The sequence below is a fragment of the Thalassophryne amazonica genome, chromosome 17 (genome assembly GCF_902500255.1).
Source record: "Thalassophryne amazonica chromosome 17, fThaAma1.1, whole genome shotgun sequence".
NCBI classification, from domain to species: Eukaryota; Metazoa; Chordata; class Actinopteri; order Batrachoidiformes; family Batrachoididae; genus Thalassophryne; species Thalassophryne amazonica.
The window spans coordinates 3,259,865-3,283,876 of NC_047119.1; the positions used below are offsets into that span (position 1 = coordinate 3,259,865).

Here is a 24,012-nt window from a genome sequence, read left to right on the forward strand (position 1 = left end):
AACAGTTTGCCGCGTAACAGAGAAACACTACATTCAAACCAAAACCACACAAAATTAAGACATGAAAACAGCTCACACATGAAATCAACTTGCACACTTTGCTTTAAGACATTAATGCCCCCCCCCCCCCCCCCCCAAAAAAAAACCAAGGACTCATTGTTATATCACACAAAACTAATGTGAGCTCACATGATATTTGACAACTGAACAGGTACTAACCTGCATCCACCAAATCCTTTTAAACCCACATTTCTGTGTTGCTTCTCTGCAAACATGGATTTACAGAACCAGATCTGATGTGTTGTCTTTGGTCTACGGTGTTAATCCGTGTCTAACACTTTCCCATCTGAGAGCAGACGGCTCCTTTACACTGATGTCTCACATTCTCACAGTCGGGAGTCACCCTGCAGAGCCCCCACCTACAACATGGGGATAAAGGCCACTGCTCAAGGGCACCTTAGTAACAGTAATGAAGGTGAGCAATTTATTCTTCACCTTCCCCCCTCAGATTTTTATAGAGCCAGTCAATTAACTATATACATATATCCATACACAGCCCTCAGAATAATTTGGAACAAAATGAAAACATGCAGAACCCTGCAGTGTTACTTACATTGGCTTCTGTTTACTTGCAGACAGTATGAACCAAAGATATTTCATGTTCTGTTTGTTCAGCTTCATTTCACTTAATATACTAGTGAGATTTATATATATATATATACACACACACACACACACTTTATTAGGTACAGCTACTCAGTTGCTTTTTAACACAAATAGCTAATCAGCCAATCATATGACAGTAACTCAATGCAGTTAGGCATCTAGACATGAAGACAACTTGTGATAACTTCAAACAGCATCAGAATGGGGGAAAAAAAGATTTAAGTGACTTTGAACATGACATGGTTGTTGGTTCCAGACGGGCTGGTCTGAGAATTTCAGAAACTGCTGATCTACTGGGATTTTCACCCACAACCATCTCTAGGGTTTATAGAGAATGGTCCAAAAAAGAGAAGATATCCATTGAGCGGCAGTTGTGTGGACAAAAATGCTTTGTTGAGGTCAGAGGAGAACGGACAGACTGGTTGAACGGACGACTGCATGATGCCATCATGTCAATATGGACCAACATCTCTGAAGAATGTTTCCAACACCTTGTTCAATCTGTGCCCAGAAGTATTAAGGCAGTTCTGAAGACAAGGGGTTCCAACACGGTACTATGAAATGTACCTAATAAAGTGTCTGGTGAGTGTATATCCATTCCAGCATTTCAACCCTGCAATGTATTCCAAGTTGAGATGGAGCCAATTCAGGGATAGCAATGAGGTGAAATCATAACAATGATAATGTCATTCCAAACAGGTGATTGTAATCATGATTTGGTTTAAAAGCAGTACTGTATCCACAAAAGCCTGAGTCTTTAAGGAGCAAAGATGGGCAGAGCATCTTTTGTCAAGCAATGCATGAGGAAATTAATGAAATATTTAAAAACAATGTTATTTAAAGAGTGATGGGAAAGGAACTGCACATTTCTCCCTCTATAGTGCATAATATCACGAAACAATTCAAGGAATCTGGTGGAATTTCAGTGCATAAAGAGCAAAGACGAGTCTAAACTGAACACTTTTGATCTCAGATCCCTCAGACGGCACTGCATCAAGAACTGTCATTCATCATTAACTGATATAACCACATGGGCAAGAGATTACTTGGAAAAACCTGTCAAGCACTAGAATACAAAGTTACATACAAGATGCCTTCTGTTATCTGGGTTGGACCATACACACAGTGGAAATGTGTACTGGGGTCAAATGAATCAGTGTGCCACAAGTTTTGTGGATGAAATGGACAATATGTGCTCTGCACCAAACACAAAAAGGACCATCCAGAGTGTTGTCAGCAACAAGTTCAAAAGCCAGGGTCTGTTATGGTGCCTGTGTCAAGATTTTAGAGCAACGTATGCTGCCTTAAGGATGACATATTTTCCAGGGGCGCTCACATGTTCAACAAGACAATACAAAACAACTTTCTGGATATATTACAAAGTTATGGCCACAGATGTTGAGCCAGTGGGTACTAGATTGGTCTGCCTCCCGTCCTGACCAGTGCCCGATAGAGAACACGTGGGTAACTTTGAAAATTAAAGTTGATCACACAAAACATGAATAATCTTGGGTTCAAACTGTCCGAAAAATAAATAAGAGGCAACATTAATCTTAGAATCCCCCCATCCAAACTTTTTCTGATTTGGGGTAGTGTGTATAAATATATACACATATAGGTAGATACAACCAGCCAACACCACTATTAATTCTCCTGCTGCATAATATCAATTACCAAGGTCAATGTTTCATCCTAAATGTGCATCTACAAGCAGGTTCTCACAAAGACGATAGTTTAAAACATTAAGGCCATTTGACCAGCTCAACTTTGCACAAATGTTTTGATTTTCTACATCAGTTTTGTAACTTGAATAGGACATTTAAAGGGGTCATAGTGTGCAAAGACAGTTTTGACCATATTTTCTGGACAACAAATTGATTTTTCACCTCATTGATTGGTACTGCAGTTTATATTTCAAAGAAAGTCATGTCAAAAATATTACTGCATTATCATCCATAGCCACAAAATGTCACCATCTACATGTGTGACAGTGCTGTCAGCACATTGATCTGAATGAAGAGGAGCAGTTAGGTCTTAGAACACTCCGCTCTTGGCACATGACTTGTTTTCACTATGTGGGACAACCTCAACTAGGAAGATGGTCAGGCTAAGGTAAGACTAACTATAATCAGTGGTTTTAAAGTGTATTTACATTTAGTGAGGTAAACGTGTGCACATTTACCTCTAGCTTCTGCTTGCAAACAGTGTTTGCATAATAAATAAATGAGTAAAAATATGACCCCAAAACATCTAAAACAAAGTGTTTGTTGTAACTAAACACAATTGTATTTTATCAATGGTGCAGTTACGTCATCGTGCCCAGGTAATTTCCAAGGAGATGAATATAAATCATTTTGGTGCTGAGGCTTCTTCTTGCATGAAGGGGTAACACTATGTTTAATAAATAAATTAGACTTATAGGCCAATGCAACTTGTATGTTTTTCCTCCTTGTGATGCTTTTTTTGACAGACCTAAAGGCACCTTGACACGTGCACAAATTTTGGCTCGGCACTGCTGCACAATTCATCATGCTAATATGTGCCATTAGATGGCACTGGCATGGACTCTTCCGTGCCAACGAGTAAACTCGTCGTAAACTGCGAGCAATGACCAGCATTGACACACACTGTTTGCGAATACGTTGCGCAATGTTCACGGCTAGTTCACGCAAGTGGCATGAAATTTATGCGTGCCAGAGACTTTGCATACTGGCATACAGCTGTGCACAGTTCACAACGAGTTTACTCATTAGCACACTACATTACGTGCCAGTGCAGGGATCAAATTTGTGCAAGTGTCAAGGCACCTTAATATTCAGATACAACTTATTAGTCTCTAGAGCATATGGTAATTTATCCTTTACAGTTAAAAATGATGAAATTTCACATTAATCATTCTTAAAGTGCAACTCCTCTTGTTCATGTAAGTACAATCTACCCTGCTATGAATAATTTAAGCTTGTAATGGCTCATGTGACATGTCACAAGTCTATCACTGGCCTCCTGCTTCCTGTTAGACACATCCACCGAGTCAGTCTGAGCTCTATGACGCACCCACCGAGTCAGTCTGTGCTCTATGACATACCCAAACAGTCTGTGCATAACAAAGACAGACACCCACCTGAAGGAAGAGGGAGTAGGACTCCTTTTCATAAAACAGGTTATTTTCTTTTCAGATGCATTGTTTCACCATCTATGTTGGATTTCTGGCTGTAAACTTCAATATCTTTCAAACACCTGTTGAGCCACAGCTTGCTGAGACGGTGTGTAATGCGACTCCTTGAAACTGAAAAGAAACATCTTGCAGGTGCACACTGAATGCAGAGGGCACTGTTGAGCAGCTTGAGACAATATTAACTTCTAGACATCTCTATGATAAAAGGTTTGGTAAAAGACACCGTCACTACAACACCAACTACTCTGCATTTAATAAATTACAGTCACATATAGTAGTTATGGTGAGTAAGATGTGATAAAGCCATTGTCAGGATACACAAAGTATTTCTAAAAATTTACTGGAAAGGAATCGGCAAGCTATAGGTGACGTGAGAACAAAGAGAAACTAAGCAGCGTGTTGAGATGTGCGAGCTGCCTTATAAAGTTCAGCACGATGGGTGTAAATGAGCTTAAATTGGGTGAAAATTCATGTGATAGAAGATGTAACAAAGTGAAGTCACAAATAAAAATGTTGGATCATTTCTGCCAAAGTATTTACAGCTTTCTTTTTGCCATCTGTCCCGGTGACGCACAAAGAAGGAAAGACGAGAGCGGTGAAAGACAAACACTAGCTTCCAAGCTGCAGTGAACGAAAATGTTCAGAAGTGACGACACGAGTGGTGCGAAATGAGTTTGACGGTTGTGTTTTGAGAGTTCAGCCATCAGTGAAAAGTCTCACGGAAGGGCAGAGATATTTAAGCCACGTCGAGAACGCCGGCTGCCACCAGCTGTCGAGAGAGCCAGTCCAAGCCCTCGTAAAGACCCATCCCACTGCGGGCGTCGCAGCCCTGAATGTGCCAGCTCCTCCCACAGCACAGCTTGTGTAGGCTCAGTAACTCCGTCATCTCCTCCACAGACACGGCACCGGGAACATCCTGCACAGCAAACACACAAACTGTTGCACAAGTCTGAGCCAAAACAAGACTAGAAACATACACAATTTGCACGACAATACGCATTTGTAGAGCAGTGCTTTTGCAGCACCTGTTTGTTTGCAAAGATGAGCAACAAGGCGTCTCTTAGCTCTTTCTCTGTCAGCAGCTTGGCCAGCTCGCTGTGGGCCTCCATCAGTCTGTCCCTGTGACAGCTGTCAATCACGAACACCACCGCTGCACGAGATTTTAAGGAAAAGAGGTGTGACGTGCTTATATTATCATTTATTTTATATAGTTCATGCTTATATTATTTATTTTATATAATTCATGCTTATATTAACATTTATTTCCTTTTATGACTACGTGTACTTTTCCTCTTTGTGAGAAGAGGAGGTTTTAAAAAGAAAGACTTGTTGTCTGCATTCTTCATGACTGAGCAAACTATTTTTCATTTTGCATAAGTGCCTTATCCTGCTTTGACGAGCCACAGGGCTCATGCAGGAATGGAAGGTTCCAGCCACCTTGCTTTGCTATCTCCCTCATGGAGACATGACTCATGTGTAACCTCTCCCTGACTGTCCTTGTTTGTTTTTTCTCATGTTGGTGAACTAAATAAAAAGCTGGGCCAGAGGAGGGGATTTTAGGAGAGCTTTGGAGCTGAGCACTTACAAGCTGCTTCTTATCCTCCTCCTCTGTGCAGAGTATAATATATATATATATATTTGTCTCTCTGACTGGTTTCTTTACAGTGTTTGTGCCTCTCATTTCTTTAAAAACAGGGTGCAAACCCAACAGACATCATCTGTATGTCATTTCATAATTCATGTGCATATCATCATGGCTTAGTGTTTTGATTTTCAAAGATGGCACAAATAACATGCAAAATCTACAATGAAGAAAGGCATCCAGTCAACTGCAGCGCCTCGCCACCGCCCGCTAATACTTCAAATTCATTAGATGTCATCACATGATATCAGTGATGTCAGAGGTGTGATGCATTTGCTGTCCCCAGGAGAGCAGAACTCTATGCAGAAAACCTCATTTCAATGTCTCATTTCATTCCTGAGATATGGTCACTAAAGTAATTTAAACTTCAACTTGACTTCGATTTGACCTTAGACCTATGACCTTGACATGCCCTGTGTTGTGAGATAATGTCTACCGAGTTTAGCAGTATCCTTTAGGTGAGTATGTCCAGGTGATAAATATATCATCAGTGGTCCAGGTATAAATGACATCATGATGGCTTCACTCAAACACCATGAAATGACATCACTATCCTCCAAAAAAAAAAAAAAACTCTTTTCCTGGATATTTGTATCAGGCAGCACTACATAAACCATGTCTGTCTTTTACTGGTCTCACTACTACAACTCCTCCTGTATCTTGAAATGATCATCATATTCTACAGTCCAGTATTACGTGTGTAAGCCGGATATTTCATTCCAGTTTAGAGTTTTGAGCGCATCCATTTAATAGTGTAGTTAGTGTCAAATGTGTACTGGATCAATGGCAGGCCTTCAATCACTGCAATTCCTACACCAGTCAACCAGTTTCAGACATGTAAGTTTTACCCAGAAATGCACATTTCTGCTTCTTTTTTTTTTAAATTCCCAAAAATAATCAGATTTTTGAGTCCATCCCGCAGATCCGCAGCTCAGCGCGGCCCGAGTCAATAATAACGCATTGTTTCTCCCACGGTGCAGCCAGAGGGCTCGACCTCCCCATGTGTGGGCACTCAGTCAGTCAGTCAGTCAGTCACTGTCATTACTTCAGTTGTACTGGTCCGGCTGTCGTCTGACACGGTATAGGTACTACACATAACATCATAACAGGAGGTCTACTGATTTAGGCATCAAAAGGTCAAGGTCACTGAAGCATACTTTGTGAACATAAATAAACATTGTGAGTGCAATAACTAAGACTTTAAATATCTTGGTATATTCATTGACAGTAATCGGACTTTCAAAGTAATCACCGAGCACCTTTTCAAGAAGTGTTCACAGCGTCTCCACTTACTCTGCAAGATGAACAACTTGGCAGCAAGACAAAATATTGTGGAAGTTGTACATAAGAACTTTTATTATATGGCTATGATGCTACGCGCACTCTGATTGGTTGATTTAGAGTGTTCGAGTTTTCGGCTGTTAGGGAGGATTTTGTAGCTGAATCTTCTCGTGGCTTCGTGTGATCTGTGATGGGTCTTTCCTGGAGGTTTGCACACTGCGAGTTTTAGTTTTTAGAGAATTTTTATTAGCGATATTTTATAGTTGTTGCTGCAATGATGACATGGACTATGAGTTTTAATCTTATTTATAGATATGTATAGAGGCTATATGAACTTTTACTCAGATGTAAGTTTATGGTTGCTTGTTGTGATGTTTTTATGGTGAAATCAGAGAAAAGTTTCCACATCGTGGACAATAAAGTTTTCATATTGTTATTCATTTTCGTAGCTTCTTTCCAAATTGACTGATTGTTCTAACCTTGGTAAGTGCGTTAGGCATGGTGACCGCAAGAAACCTACTGATTTTTGGGTCAAGAGGTCAAAGGTCAAAATCACTGAGCCACACTTTGTAAAAACCTTCTGCAGAAAACTTAGTAGAGTGCCATGGATTAATACAGTCTTTGCTCTTGTTAAACATTTACTTTGCATAAAACTGGACAAATGATACCTTGAGTGTTCAGGTAATAGTGTTTCCAGAGGGGTCTGAGCTTATGTTTTCCACCCACATCCCAGATGGTGAATTTCAAGTTCTTGTATTCAACAGTTTCCACATTGAAACCTTAAAAAAACAAACAAACAATGAAATGCATATAACAGCTCAGCTGAAACTATTAGCAGATTTGTCATTATTGAATAATTACAGTCACAGTCATCATGACTGTATTTACCGATGGTCGGGATCGGCTGCATGAACTCATCTTGTTTCAGTTTGAAGAGGATGGTGGTTTTTCCAGCTCCATCCAGTCCAAGTGTGACTACACGGATCTCCATCTTTGGACCGATGTGGACCCGGTTGTCCTGAAAATGTGTTCAGAGGGAATTTTTACAAATTTGTGCACAGAATTTCCATGCGGTTGATGAATGCAAATCTGCAGGAGGGAGGGCGCACACCTTAGTGAAGGTGACAGGGATGCCAGCATCCAGCTGAATGTGATCTGCCAGCTCTGTGAACTGGTGCTGCTGCTTCTGAAGTGTTTCCAGCAAACAGTTGATCTCCTGCTTTGCCAGCACAACTCTACAGTCATCCTACAAAGAGGAAAAACTATTAAATCAAGCTAATTACTGTATTACTTGATCAGTAACATCTCTCTCCTTTCTGAAGTTGTCAAATAATACTTTCATTCCTAATTCTACTATAGATATAATAACACCACCACTGATGATGCCAGTTTTTTCATCAAAGTCAGCAGCACGGAGTCAAATCTTGATGCTTTTTATGCATGTGTGGTCTGACAATAGCACGTCTGTTTTGGACAGGGTGGCTTTTGTTTTTAGCAATGTGGTTTGTTAGCAGCTATGTTGAATACTAGAGCCTAATCCTTATATTGTTGGCCAGTAATATCAGCCGATATCAGCCTTTCATGAATATATTGAAATCGTTATTTTTGCCGACATTTACTTCAATGAATAAGCAATGCAAAACAACATTTTGGCTGTTAGAAATGGTGTCAGATATTCTGTCAAGCCGAGGGTGATCTGGAGGCACTGTTTACAACATTGTCAAGCATTGCTGGGACCCCATCTACCCTTGGTCACATCAGCTACAAGAGACAAGCAAAAGTAACCAGCTGCAATTCATTTTCAATCACAGTGGATGTTTTATAGCGACGAGACAAGTGGTCACTCTAGGAAAGGCCAAGACAGATGACAAGTCTATTTTATGCAAATGCTGAAGGATGCAACACTGTGACTACCAATCCAAATGAAAGCAGTGTGACAGCAGTGTGACATACATTGGTTAGTTGTTGGTGATTGGTTAATATTCTACAACCCCAATTCCAGTGTAGTTGGGGCATTGTGTAAAATATAAATAAAAACAGAATACAATGATTTGCAAATCCGCTTCAACCTATATTCAATTTAAATACACCACAAAGACAAGATATTTAATGTTCAAACTGATAAACTTTGTTGTTTCTGTGCAAATATTTGCTCATTTTGAAATGGATGCCTGCAACACGTTTCTAAAAAGCTGGGACAGTGGTATGTTTACCACTGTGTTACATCACCTTTCCTTCTAACAACACTCAATAAGCATTTGGGAACTGAGGACACTAATTGTTGAAGCTTTGCAGGTGGAATACTTTCCCATTCTTGCTTGATGTACGACTTCAGTTGTTCAACAGTCCGGGGTCTCCGTTGTCGTACTTTGCGCTTCATAATGCGTCACACATTTTCAATGGGCAACAGGTCTGGACTGCAGGCAGGCCAGTCTAGTACCCGTACTCTTTTACTACGAAGCCATGCTGTTTTAACACGTGCAGAATGTGGCTTGGCATTGTCTTGCTGAAATAAGCAGGGACGTACCTGAAAAAGACGTTGCTTGGATGGCAGCATGTGTTGCTCCAAAACCTGGATGTACCTTTCAGCATTGATGGTGCCATCACAGATGTGTAAGTTGTCCATGCCATGGGCACTAACACACCCCCCATACCATCACAGATGCTGGCTTTTGAACTTTGCGCTGGTAACAATCTGGACGTTTTTTTTCTCTACGACGTCCATGATTTCCAAAAACAATTTGAAATGTGGACTCATCAGACCACAGCACACTTTTCCACTTTGAGTCTGTCCATTTCAAATGAGCTCGGGCCCAGAGAAGGCGGCGGCGTTTCTGGATGTTGTTGATGTATGACTTTCACTTTGCATGGTGGAGTTTTAACTTGCACTTGTAGATGTAGTGACGAACTGTGTTAACTGACAATGGTTTTCTGAAGTGTTCCTGAGTCCACGCAGTAAGATCCTTTACACAATGATGTCAGTTTTTAATGCAGTGCCGACTGAGGGATCGAAGGTCACGGGCATTCAATGTTGGTTTTCAGCCTTGCTGCTTACCAAAGTTCTCCAGATTCTCTGAATCTTCTGATTATATTATGGACTGTAGATGATGGAATCCCTAAATTCCTTGCAATTAAATGTTGAGAAACACTGTTCCTAAACTGTTGGACTATTTTTTTCACGCAGTTGTTCACAAAGTTGTGATCCTCACCCCATCTTTGCTTGTGAACGGCTGAGCCTTTTGGGGATGCTCCTTTTATACCCAGGTCTTTCTGGTGTATTCAACTGAATATAGGCTGAAGATTTCACACAATGTCCCAACTTCAGTGAAATTGGGGTTGTAGTTACATAAAGTTCATGTTTAAACTGTAAAGCATCAACCTTCAATTATGTTTCTTTGTCAAAGGGTTTGATAATGAAATTTTAGGAATCATTGCCTTTTTGTTTTTATGTATACATCCATCCATTTTCTTCCACTTTATCTGGAGTCAGGCCGCAGGGGCAGCAGCTCAAGCAATGCCGCCCAGACCTCCCGATCCACACACACCTCCCCCAGCTCCTCCGGGGGAACCCCAAGGCGTTCCCAAGCCAGCTGAGAGATGTAGTCCCTCCAGCATGTCCTGGGTCTTCCCCGGGGCCTCCTCCCAATGGGACGTGCCCGGAACACTTCTCCGGCGAGGCGTCCAGGGAGCATTCGGAAAAGATGCCCGAGCCACCTCAACTGACTCCTTTCGACGTGGAGGAGCAGCGGCTCGACTCCGAGCTCCTCCCGAGTGACCGAGCTCCTCACCCTATCTGTAAGGGAGCGCCCAGCCACCCTGCGGAGGAAACTCATCTCGGACGCTTGTACTCGCGATCTCGTTCTTTCGGTCATGAGCCAAATCTCATGACCATAGGTGAGGATCGGAACGTAGATCGATCGGTAAATTGAGAGCTTTTTATGTATATATTGGCAGATATATTGGTATCTTAAATTTTTCAATCCCTAATACTGGTAGCAGCTCCCCCCAAAAAATCCATATTGGTCGGGCTCTAATAAACACCACCAGAAACCTTCCTTCACCAACAAAGGCACCCAACTAGTTGGATGCCATGACCTTATCCAGCACCCAGCCCATGCAAGCACTGGCTGGAGCAGGAACCAGAACACATCCCTGACAAAGCAGAGAATTCACTGGGAAGGAGTCAGAGAGACTGGTGCCTCTACACACAGCACACACACTGTTTCTGCACAGGCCAGCTTTGCATGTAGATGCACAATCAATCGTGTTCTTTTCCCCATATACCCTCTACTCAGAATAGCAGCACACTACTGACCAGAACTACAATGACTAATCATTTATTAATTGCCAAATATTTTCATAATCGATTAATTATTTTGAGCCCAAATTCTCTGATTTCAGCTTCTTAAATATCAATAATTTATGGGTATTTTACATTTCCTTAGGGGCTGATGACCAAGAGGTTAATTAGACTTGTTGCTAAGGTGGAAGGTTCTTTGTTCAAGGCCACCCCTGCCCAGTCTCTGTGTAATGTTGAGTTGCATCAGGGGACATCTGGTGTAAAAGCTTGTGCCAAATAAACCCTGAGTGGAATAACAAGGGAGAAGCTGAAAGGACTTAGTATTTTACAAGTTTCTTTACTCCTCTCTTGACGAGAAACTAAATATGTTTGGGGTCACACACAAAACAAGTCATCTGAGGACATGTCTTTCACTTGGGAAACACAGATTAACAGTTTTTCTTTCTTTCAATTTTCTGAGATTTTAAGAACCAATAATTGAAAATTGGTAGATAATAATTCATCATTAGAAATTAGTTGCAGCCTTATAAAATGTTTGTGTGTCTCAGGAAGAGGCAAAGGATTTTATATAATGTTTGTAAAACAAATACATTTACAACTAGACATTTAAACAGAACATTGACAGTTATTGGTCAACTTTATGGTTATGATTTACTGGCAAGCTAACCAAAGGATTAATCAAGTGATCAGAAAATAATCAATAGAAGAATCAAATTTTTTTTGATAAATCAAAGAAATGGCTATTTAAATTGGTAGTTGCAGCCCTGTTGTTGAGGTGAAACAGAGTCTGCGACACTGTTAAGCCACATTTCAGTGAAAAATGAGTGAACAGCAGTTCTTCATATCCTGATGTATATTTACTTTGAATTTCAGACATTTATTAATCTGCGACAGTACAGCTGCCTAATTGCTTTAGGATTTAGCCTAGCTGTTAGCCCAGATCTCTTGTCCAGGGCATCAGTGAAACGGTTTACCGCACTGGATGACCTGGAATGGATTTTCTTTCCCCAGTGAGTCCTCTATAAAGCTGAAAATGTTTGTCATATTTAATAAATAAAAAAAAAAAAAATTTGTAAAAGCTGTTCATGAGAGAATGCGAACACACGTAGGTGAAAGTTTACCAAAGTGAGCTGTCCATGGTGCTGATTGAACATAAACATTAACATGGTGTGATAAATTTAAACTGCTGTATACTGGGAAAAAAAACTGACATCATATGAATGTTGTAAACACTAGAAATGTATACACTTCGATTGTTACAGAGTTCATGAAAACTGTTTTACTCATGGCCTGCAGGCCGAGGTTTGTGTCTTATTCTCTCTCTCACGCTCTCCCCTTACCTGTGTGCATGCATACATTAGGGATGTTACAAGAACCGACACTTCAGTACCAATTCAATAAATTCTGAAAACATGACAAAACCAGTTTTTCTGCAGTGTGGTGGCCAAGCAGTCACTGCACTTGTTTCCAGAGCAGAAGGTTCCTGGTTCCAGATCACCCCTGCCCATTCTCCATGTAATGGCATCCGGTGTAAAACATCAACATGCAGATCCATCTCAGAACTGCTGTGACAACCCTGAGTGAAAAACGAAGGCGCCAAAGGGACTTGGTTGGTAGGACCAAGGATAGTATGTTGCATCTTTAAACTCATGCAGATCTTTTTTCTTTTGCACTCAAACATTTATTATTTGTGGATGTTCATGACAACCCCAGAGTACATGCCTGCATGAAAAACCCCACCTCAGGTCATTAGTGGCCTTGATAAAGGTTGCTCCTCCTGCAGAATATCAAACCTTTGGAGGCACTTTAGAACTTCTAAGCTGTCAGTAAGAACATGCTAATCTATGATCACTGTCATGAGCCTCTTATGTTTTGACAACTTTGGGAAACACCTTTTAACTTGGCAGTTGACCGCAACATGCTTAAAATGAAACAAAAACAGCGGCGTCTCGTACCTGCTGAAGAGTTTTCTCACAGTGCAAGCAGGCTGTGGACACCTGAGAAAGCAAGATGGTCATGTCCTCCTGCTGCTGCCTCAGCCAAATCAACCTCTCCCTGACGTGTGCATCCACCACACTCAACGCCATCTCCTCCTGCCGGCACAGAGTCTCATGGAGGTCTGCGAAGTACGCACGGACACAGGAGCGCGCACTCTCTGCAGTACCAGGGACCTGACGTGGACACGGAGGAAGATGATTTAACAGAACTCCACACTGAAGTTATTTGCCGATCCAAAGTGAAACTGATGAGGCGATGGATGGATGCCGGGACATATCTCACGACGCTGTGCCTGTGGTACCAACGACCGCATGCTCACCTCAATAATGCACTTTTTTGTTGTTGTTGTTATTCTGTTTTCTGTTTCTTCAGCTCGGGAAAACTTTGTAAAAACCTTGTAACTGTTAGAATGGCCTAAGCAGTGAGTCACCCCTTTGAGTCTGGTCTGCTTGAGGCTTCTTCCTCAAATCATCAGAGAGAGTTTTTCCTTACTACTGTCACCTGTGTTCTTGCTCTAAGGGTTCGTAAGGTTAGAACGTATTTGTGTAAAGCACCTTGAGGCAGCACTGTTATGATTTGGTGCTATATAAATAAATAAAAATAAAAAAACCTGAATTACATTTAATTGAATCCACAGAGATTATTCTATAGTCTGCTAAAATTAAATGTAACTCTACCTAGTTGATGCAAAAACAGTATCACACTTCAAGAAAACCTGCCAAACAAAAGGCTGTTTCACACCTGAAAGTTTGGATAAAGTCCTGTGCCATGCAACCCCCCAACAGATCTTACTTTGTTTCAGATTCAAACTGCAATTATGCAAGTGCAGCAAAAATATACAGACACACACACACCTCGACATCTCCACATGACCTGCAGCTCCCTATATGTGCAACTGACTGGTCTGAAGATGGACATAGATCTGACACCAGAGTATTAACATCTGAATAAATAAGAGGAAAATATATGCAGGGTCACTTCAGGTCATTTTATTGCCACTGTTACTGTATTATTATGGTTTCACTACCAGCAGCAACAACTTCAAGTGCAATACACAAGAACAGCACCAATTCACCACATGAACAACCTTATTGTGCAAAACTGTCAGCACTGACTGACGAGGAGGAGAAAATCACCCAGACAGACACAGCCAGTTCAGTTTTCAGTAAGACTGATGAAATGAGCGATGAAGACCTGTTTACTTTGCTGAAATGTCCTGGAATTAGTCCAAAAGTATGAATTATATACATACATGATTTCACACCAACAAACAAGACTCCAATACCACCTGTTTTGGTTGAATCAAAAGCTGGCTTTAGATTCAGAGTTGGAGTTCAGTACAAATAAATGTATTTGTAGTGAACAGTCACCGTGTTGGTGTTACAGTGTGGTGCAGGCAGTCAGATGGAGAATACATGTATAGAAATGTAATGAGGAACCAAATTTCACATGCAGTTTTTTTCCGGACACCTCAGTCTCACAGGAGTTGGCAAGGACCCGCCCTGCTTTGTTTAAATCTGCAATATGGGAAAACGTTGGATTCTCAGCAGGGTATGTGAGTGCTGACTCAAAATCATCAGTCACTTTTTTGTTCTCGCCACAGTCTCTCACAAACCTCATGAGGCTTTTACTGTTTTTAATGTTCTACCCCTAATTGAGAGAGCTTTATTCATCCCAAAATGGGAAATTCAGTTCAACAGCCTGAATTTTTGGTCTGGAATGTGGCAGATTTCACATCTCTTGGTCCAAATTAAAACGTCTGACCCAAACAGGGCAGATGTGAAAGCACCCTGTGAAAGTCCAGAAGCTCTGTGATCCTGCAGCTCATTATTACTGGATCCTAATATGAGTGGAAGCACATTACGTCTTCAGGAGCTTCCACTATTCCAAGCCAACTAAGAGAAAGAACAGGTATCAACCTGACATACTTCACATCTTCCTTACATGTTCAGTGTGCGCCATGCCAACTCCGTCCTCCACAATCTGCTCTCCACCTTCTATTTGCTGCACAATTCCCACCAACTTCCTGGAATACTCGGACACTTCGTCTGTAAAGGTACGGATGCAGTGGGCCATATCCAAAATGGATGCGCGGATCTGATTAGCTTCGGTCTCCAGAACGGCATGCTGAAAGAGAAGTCAGGAGGTGTAGGCGTATGACTGATTTAATTACACAAAGTCATCGAGCTACTGCAACTTGATTTGATCTACGTGCCCACCTTATGGCCCTGGTGCTTGCCGTACTCTTTACACACACAACACATTAAGGGTCCAGACTGACATGCCTCCTCCAGGCAGACAAACTCAATGGTATGAACCTGATGATGTGGGCAAAGGGTCTTCTCATGGGGCTTGTCAGCCAGGGGCACCCGACGGTGTTTTGCCAATGTGCGGGTGGAATGTGTGAGCTGGGAGCACTCGGCACACAGGTGGGTGGCACACACGGTGCAATACATGGAGGCAGTGTGGCTCTCGTCCTCATCACAGCGGATAACACACTAGATGTAGAAAATAAGCAACTACATAAAAGTAAAGAACAGCAGGACGTGAGAATGAGCAGTCACTGCCGAGTGGTCTTACTTCTCCCATTCCTTTCAGGGCATCCTCGGCCATTCCCGACTGGTTACTGGCACCATTCTGCAGTCTCTCCAGGAGTTCAAGCAGAGCAAAGTTCTTCTTCAGACCCCAAACTCCAGAGTCACCTAAAAATATTTGTAATTAATATATTTGTAATAATTTGTAATTTCTAAATACGCGTATATCCACAAACATACTACTAACAGTTCAGTAACAAACATATTTATAGTCATGTGGCGTGAACTCATCTTCTCCACTACACGTAATGTAGCACTGTGTAAGTAATGTACAGTACTGTGCAAATAAAGGAAAGATGCTGCAAAAAATAAGCAATACTGCAAACCATCAAAAAGCAAAGAAAAAATATTAGCTGTGAACATCCTCAAATATTTTCAGTCAACTATACTATATCTGAATATTTGTTTTTTGTTTTTTTTCAAACTCATTTTGAAAATTAACATTTAGAAACTTGTCTTTCATTAAGAAATGACATAAAAATGTCTTCATTCAAAAACAGCAGGGTTGTGATATTCATACAGCACTCTACAACTACAACACTAAAAACTACAACCCCCCCCCCCCCCCTTTTTTTTCCTTTAAACACAATGTGATTTGTGTTTGTGTGCAAAAGGACTGACACCCTCAAAAACTAACAGCAGTAAAATCAAAACATCTTTGGTACAGTCTCAACAAATCCCAGATCACTAGAAGTTTCAGTGTTGCCATGGTAACCTGGCATTTATTTGTATTATTTTTCAATTCACAGCAGGTTTTATGCAACATCTGATTCACTGATGCAAATCAATAAAATCCTGAAATAGCCACATTTCTGTGGTGCTCCAGCTGTGTTTCACCATTTTTTATTTTATGTCAGTCTTTAACAATGTGAGATAAGATTTCCCGTTATCTGTTTTCTAAGAACCAGACTTATGATGTCACAAGCATCTATAGATACTTGCCTTCCTCTACTGGCTGGTGACGGCACATCATCAGAGGAATGCCTTCAGAGTAACCCCTCTGGTCATGACTTCTACACACAATTCTGGCCAGCCCTTTGACAATATGCACCACCACCACCCCCGTTTTTTTTTTTTGTTTTGTTTTGTTTTTTTTGTTTTTACTCCAATCAAGATCACAATGTACACATTTAGAAAAATCCCAATACAGACACAGAGTCCTATCAGGCTGATCTCTGGATACTGCAGAGTGAAGCAGATGAGAGTCTGCAACTATGCATGGATGTGATTGGGAACTGTCATCAACACGTCAAAATGTGAAAAAAGATGCTTATGTTGGTCAGCTGTTAGACTGCTGTGACCCTGAGTGTCTTCATGTTCACGAGTCCCATCACTGAGTCATAACAAATCAACAACAGGTGTCGGCTGCTTCAACATAAACAATTATTAGCCGACAACATTTTTATTTATGCTCAGTACATCATAGTTTCTATTATTTACAAGTATATTCTATTCCTTGAGTCAAACTGTAATTAGATTTCAAATGATAGTTTTTTTCAAATTTAACTGATGTTGCATACATTAAAAAAAAAAAAATCATTCCAATCATTTAATTTATTTATAGTGACGAAATTATTTCTACTCTCCACGAGCTTTGCTGCTTCCAGATCAGCTGATATGACTGAGAGCTTTGTTTTATCCAATCAGGATTCCCTCTGCTGTTTCTGGTTGAAAAAGCTTGTGTGAGGCATTCAGAAAGTTATGCTGTTAAAATAAATGGGAACAATGTTGTGGATTGTCATGTTCTTTAACCAATTCAGTTTTGAGTTTGCTGTGTTTGGGGGTGTTTTTTGACAATCTGCACCCTGGTAGCAGCTTCTAGTTTGCTTACAGCTGCTTCATCATTGGCTGCACCGTTCTAAAACTGTGTCCTATGAAGAGCTGGCCTTCAAAGACTGCGGAGGTCAGAACAAACTTTCTGAAATAAGCCTGCCTAGCCCCTGGGCCAAGCTGCTATTACTTCATTAGCTCCTCCTGCTCTTATCCTCTGGACAGCTACATGGGACAAGTGTAGTGCTCGCAATCGTCTAATAACAATACTTATTTACAACAGCAGTGTAATTTTTATGGATGTGTAATTTGTGCTTATGGCATTTTGTTTTGTTTTTTTGCTTGATTTCTGGCTGATGAGTAAATGTAGCTGTTTAGATTTTTCTCATTTGCCTGTATTACTGTTTCTGCTTCAGCCCCCTGACAGGCATCAGAAAGCTTTTCTCTTTTCTTGCTCTCCTTCTAGCTCTCTCATCCAACCACTCCATACACAAATCCATCTGTCTCCTAAGGAGCCATGTTACACTAATATTTGGTAATGACACTGACTTGGGATATATCTTTCTGTCAGATATCTGTCAGAACATAAGAAATAATCAAATTTAGATAGAGGTTGTTGTTGCATACTGACAAAAATGAACATTGATCTTGTATCAGTGCAATACACATAGCAAAATGAGTATATATTTAAAACAAGAGTCACCAGGAGATGACATATTCCCCCCAGTCCCAACAAATGAGTAACACAAAGTGCCGGGGGATGTTAAATATGAATGAAATTGGTCAAGTGGTTCTTGCAATATCACGCTAACAAGGGTGGCAAAGACACTATCTTGAATATCTTCTTGTGACCTTGAAATTAACCCCAAGGTCACCGTAATCGACTGGTGTCAGGGAATCGCCTAAGTATACACTTATGATAAATATGAATGAAACTGATATCGCACTAACAAGTGAAAACGGACAGACGGCTGGACGGACATGCTGATCACGTTATCTGGGGAATAAAAATAAATCAGATCAATATCTCTTGAGGTTCTTGATATATAAGAAATTAAAATTACATAGTTTGCATATTTTGTGAAAATCTGCATTTTGCCATTTTTAAACCTCCATTTCTCAGTGAATAAACACATCAGAACATTTCTGCTTGCAAGAATGCTTCACAATATTGAAAAGAATTGCTAACTTGCAAGAAAACCTAATGACAAACTCTTTAGGATCAAGTAGTTACATGTAAAAACCCTCAATTTCACCCCTGCCACTAATCCTCGCTTGTGATTTTAGTGTTTTAATACATTTTCTTGCATCAGGGGAACCTCCTAGAGGGCTGTGACATGACATGATGACTGTCAATCTGAGTGAAGGCAGTGTGATGTACGCTGGTTGGCTGCTCGTTACGTTATCTTTGCAGTTACCTAAAGTTCATGTTTAAACCGTAAAACATCAAGCCTCAATTGCATTAGTATGTCATAAGAGTTTGACATTAAAATGTTAGAAATCACTGCCATTTTTAAATGTGTATATCAGCAGATATATCATGTCACAAATTTTTTTTACTCCCCAATATCAGCACTGACACAGAAAAAAATCCAGATTAGTCAAATGCTAATCTTCACTATGCTCCAAAGTTCATATTCCACACAAAGCATTACTCTACTTTCATCCCTCTCAGACCTGAATGGATTCTTTTTTTTTTCATAACACACTTATAGAGTTTCCAATCTATGTTTTTCAATTGTTCGTGTGCTTCTTAGATGCACATTTTTGGCATTTTCGGAAGATCGTAACTCCAGTCTGTTAGTCAAATCAGGACAGCATTTACCAACATTTAAAACCAAAACAGTACCTAAAACAGGTGACTAAGAGAGACTCAGCCCTGGTGGTACAACCGATCATAGTTGATCCGTGATCCGTACAGACTGCCGCTACATGGTTCGACATGAATATGAGCTGATGATTAACTGCAAAGCTTACACAATAGGGTGAAATCCAGATTTACTGACATGGTGAATTGTTCTTGAAGTACCAAAGTTATACACTGAGATCTGCATTGCACTATTTCTTTGTTTCTTTATTACTTTTCATGATTTTGCCAAAGGCTAGTTTTTTATATTCACTGGTACTGTTCATATTTCAATTCAGTACAAGAATTACCATAAGCATTTTATTTTAAAATATTATTTGAACATTGGACACCTTGTTTTTGTTCAGAGCCATTGGCAAAAGGCTCACTGTTCTTTAAGTTCTTCTGAGCGGAAACCGTAGGTTTTGTGACCTGTGCCACCCCTAAGCCCGACGGTCAGGGTAGTTTTGCTGGGAAATGTTTGTACTTCGCTAAAAAGAACTGATAGCAGGAGAGGTGGTGAAGTGGTTAGCTACCTTTAAGCATGGCACCCTGCTAACCTGGTAGCTGAAGACAAATGTCTAGAAATGCAAACACTTTGGAGAAATCCCTTTAAAGAAGGAAAAACTCACCCAGCTCTGTGACTTGTCTGTCAAAAGGACAGCGCACTGCTCTGCCATGGAGAGGCAACCGGGTAAGACAATCATGGCACACTGTGTGTCCACAGAGCAGAAGACGAGGGACTTTGTCCCCCTGGAGGGAGAAGACATCCTCACACACACCGCACTCAAGGACCTGTAAATGAATGTGCAACTTGAATTCACAAAAATGTGGGTCAGTGCCACCTGTCCCTGTCCCACTGTCAGCTGTCTGACAAATCCATACAAGCAACTAAAGAAATGATGACTACACCGTCAGCCGATCTTCACCTATTACCTCTACACTCAAACTCACCTGAAACATTATGCACAAGTACAGACTTGTAACGTTTGGTGCTAAAATGATCACATGCAAACACACATTTGACTGGAAAAACAATGCAATTCTTTAATAATCTTTAAGCACTTATTAGTTATGAACACAGGTGAGCAGGGGCCAAACAGTTAAGTGCGCTTGTTTCCAATGGGGAAGGTTCCCGGTTCAAACCCCACCCTCGCTCCATATAATGTGGAGTTTTGTCGGGAAGGGCATCCAACATAAAACCTGTGCAAAAATCAACATGGCGACCTTGAAACAAGGGAGCAGTCGAAGGGACTTACACAGAATGGGCCTCATGTATCAATGTGCGCACGGCGATATTTGAGCGTATATGGGGTGTATGCTAAAACGGCTGCGCTACTTGGCATTTATCAATGTGGTCGTTGGCGTACGCTGCGCTGAAAATATACACCAGGTCGAGAGGTGGTGTAAATTATACACTAAAATGAACCAGCGCTGGAATCCACATAAAAATGTAAATGATCAACATGATAAACAGTGCCATTATACAAATCAATGCATATGTTACAAAAATAACACTTTCCTGATTATACTACATAATAATCAACACAAATCCCGCTTTTGCGGGATTGTTAGTTTCTAGCACGATCCGTGGCCACAGCGCTGACTGCAAAGAAAGCGCTGCTCGCCTTTTTCTCCAGAGCCTGGAGCCAGAGCAGCGCTGAGCTTAACTTTATGTGGTGTGATCGTTTTAGACAATGGAATTGATAATTACAACTGTAGTGTTGTCATTCCCTTCGCCCGTGCTGCAACCAGGTTTTGTCGTCTCCATTCGTTTGTCACAATAAAATAAATAAAGAAATACATTTTAAGAATAAAGAAATCCAAAAAATTAGGCGTGTCTTATTAATTGAGCGAGCAAATATCCACGTCAAGAATTACTGACATGTGAAAAGAGAATACAGTGGTCCCTCGCTATAACGCGGTTCACCTTTCGCGGCCTCGTCGTTTCGCGGATTTCTTTAGTCCAATTTTGCATGCCTTTTTTTTTTTTTTACAGTGTATTGCAGTCTGCATGTCTGTTTATAAGAATCTTCTCGCCCAGAAGAAAAAAGACCGCCAACAACTACTCATAACTGTGTTTGTCACTCGGAAACAGACACCTGCAGCCAGGTGTGAGTGGAAAAAGGCACGGTGTCAGGACGCAGAGACGCGATCGGTGAAATACTGGTCAGTCACTATTAATCATTTCTTATGTGTCCAACTTCGTACGTTGATCGTTAAAATTAAATTCGTTAGTTCTAAAAGCCATCATAATTATTTATAGGAAAACGTTCTATTTTTATTTCTCAAACAAATGTTTGGGCCTGAAAACAGGTTGGTCTTATTTTCCTACTAAGGTTTGAACTTTGAGAGTGTTTACACACGAGAGAAAAGTGAGAAAATGTTCATGCCTGATTGAGAAAGTGTATAAAGTGGTTTTACAGGTTTGAAACGTCTATTGTAAAAAATAACGCCGACTACGTCGCAGTTTCGCGTATTACAGGCTATTTTTTAGAACGTAACTCCTGCGATAAATGAGGGACCACTGTAACACTTTTTTGATTATACAAAATAATTAATACGACGGCCACTTTTGACGCTCTATTGGCACGCGTCGTGATTGGTGAAGTTCTTTTTCTTTGCCGTCTTCCTGGCTTCCATGTCGGAAAATGAGGGTGTGTCTGAAGCGGAGTCTGAATATTTATGGGCATGTTTATTATAATTACGATTGTTTTCACCCGCCGCATTTATCAAGGTGACGTCATGCGTATGCCGGAAATGGGCAGGTGCGCACTGCTTGATACATGTCACGGCAACTTTGGTGTACTTCAAATTTACACCGTAAATTTACGCCACAAGTGCGCAACTTTGATACATGAGGCCCAATGAGATCAACCCCGGCATTCATGACTTTCTTTTGTATGCACATCACTTATGTGGGGACACAGGATCAGAGGTGCACACAAACCAAACGTGACAGTTGTATGGAAACCATGTTTTGCTTTATTCTGTGATAATCTGCCGAGTATAGATTTGTTTAGATTAATTACAAATCAGGGATAAAGTTCCCTGAGTAATATCATCAAGAATGCACTGGGTACCAGAGAAGCTGAGGCTATTTTGGACGGATTACTGTACATGGAACCTTTTGACCACCCATCCAGTCTGCCATGTAAGTCTTCTTCAGACGAGTTAGGGGATGGATACATGAACATTTCCGAGACACCAGACAATCCAGAAGAAGTTATAGGTTTCTGTGGCTGTGACTTTGAAAATTGTGCATATTGCAAATTTTGAATTTTGCAGCAGCACTCTAAGCTTCATAGTGGAGAGCCGAGAAGGATTTTCTTTCAAAAAAACAAATCATATCTCAGCTTGCATCTCCGATGTGCCTTCAGGCAAATTGTAGCTTAACTTTCAAGTTTTCTTAAAAAAAAAAATCTCTACAGACATTTCATAAAGGTGTATAACTGGTTATGCAATATTCAAAACTAGAACATGTAAAAGCTCAAGGGGTTCACAAACTGTCAAGCAGCACTGCAAGTGTGTGTATGTGTGTGTCATATATATATATATATATATATATATATATATATATATATATATATATATATATATATATATAAACTGCATGTAGGTCACAGCTGTAAGAAATAAATCATGGAGTAAAATATTTTATCATCATTATTATTATCATGTTCCCACAATTTTCTTACCACAAGCTTGATCACGCGAGTTGCATGAATGACTACATTGTCACTACACCATCCTGTCCTTATCAGTATTGTGCCACGCACTGCACAACATATCCTGTGTCCACACACAGGTGCAACAATAAACTACAGGCAGCACGCCAACCAAACATGCCAATCTATATTTTAACACACACTCGAACATGCTCCATCCACGCATCCATACATGTAGCCTGACAAATACTTTGAAGCAAACCTCAATTTGTAAGAGGAGGAAAGAAGTAGAGGCAAGAGGCATATCTAACTGAGCTGATACTTAGAAGCTTTTCCTTATGTTCCTTACAATATATTTGCTTTATTATTTACAAAGTGGCTATTGGTACAGTATCATATTCTTTTACAGAAGGCCATTCGTACAGTGTCCAATAAGATACTGCAGTGATTATCGTGAGATAAAGAGGGACATCGTGGCACCAAAGCTGTACAGGAAACTGATGAATTTCAAGATCAAGACTTGATTATGTTGCAGTCATGCATGGGGAACTTGCTACTAGTCCTCGTATTAAGGAGAGCATGTTGCAATTGTTTTTACATTTATGGTAGGCTATATGTTGCACTAAAGTAGGTTACGTAATGTTACAAAAGTGTGATAATTAAACAAAAGCATTTTATTATGGTGAATTACCATTATACGTATGTTCATTTTCAATTTAACAGATTTATAGTCAACAAGTACAATTAAAGGTGATTAATAGTGTATGTCAACAGAATCATAGATTTTATTTTTGTAAATTGAACAAAGATGGATCTGGTTTGTTAGCTATTTATTTCTGAACTTTAAAATCAATTTGGGGTTGTAATAAACACCATCAAATAATATAAGAAAAGTTAGGACCAGTGGACCCTCTCCCACACAAAAACCGTGAAGTTGGGTAGTTTAAATGGTGCACAGTTAAGTCACCCCACTGAGAACTCGCCACAGTTGAAATCACCCCACTCTAGTAACGCAATATTTCACTTCTAATATGTTCATGTAATAAATTATTTATGCACACCAGTGGCATAA

The 24,012-nt window shown here is 40.4% G+C and overlaps 1 protein-coding gene across 3 annotated transcripts in view; it reads right to left on the reverse strand.

Annotated features, from left to right (window-relative positions):
- Positions 1-3,677: 3,677 nt before the first annotated feature.
- trim23 (tripartite motif containing 23) overlaps positions 3,678-24,012 on the reverse strand; it is a 23,561-nt gene continuing 3,226 nt past the window's right edge. Inside the window, exons 2-11 of one of the 3 annotated variants that reach the window (XM_034192202.1) lie at positions 19,909-20,067; positions 15,643-15,768; positions 15,282-15,560; positions 15,007-15,189; positions 13,020-13,235; positions 7,876-8,010; positions 7,653-7,782; positions 7,433-7,543; positions 4,867-4,991; positions 3,678-4,757 (exon numbers count right to left, since the gene is read on the reverse strand). In XM_034192202.1, coding sequence (XP_034048093.1) covers positions 4,578-4,757; positions 4,867-4,991; positions 7,433-7,543; positions 7,653-7,782; positions 7,876-8,010; positions 13,020-13,235; positions 15,007-15,189; positions 15,282-15,560; positions 15,643-15,768; positions 19,909-20,067 — 1,644 coding nt within the window. In that variant the 3' untranslated portion in view covers positions 3,678-4,577. Of the gene's footprint in view, positions 4,758-4,866; positions 4,992-7,432; positions 7,544-7,652; positions 7,783-7,875; positions 8,011-13,019; positions 13,236-15,006; positions 15,190-15,281; positions 15,561-15,642; positions 15,769-19,904; positions 20,068-24,012 lie in introns of those variants that run through there. The other 2 variants (XM_034192203.1, XM_034192204.1) reach the window with 2 other exon arrangements.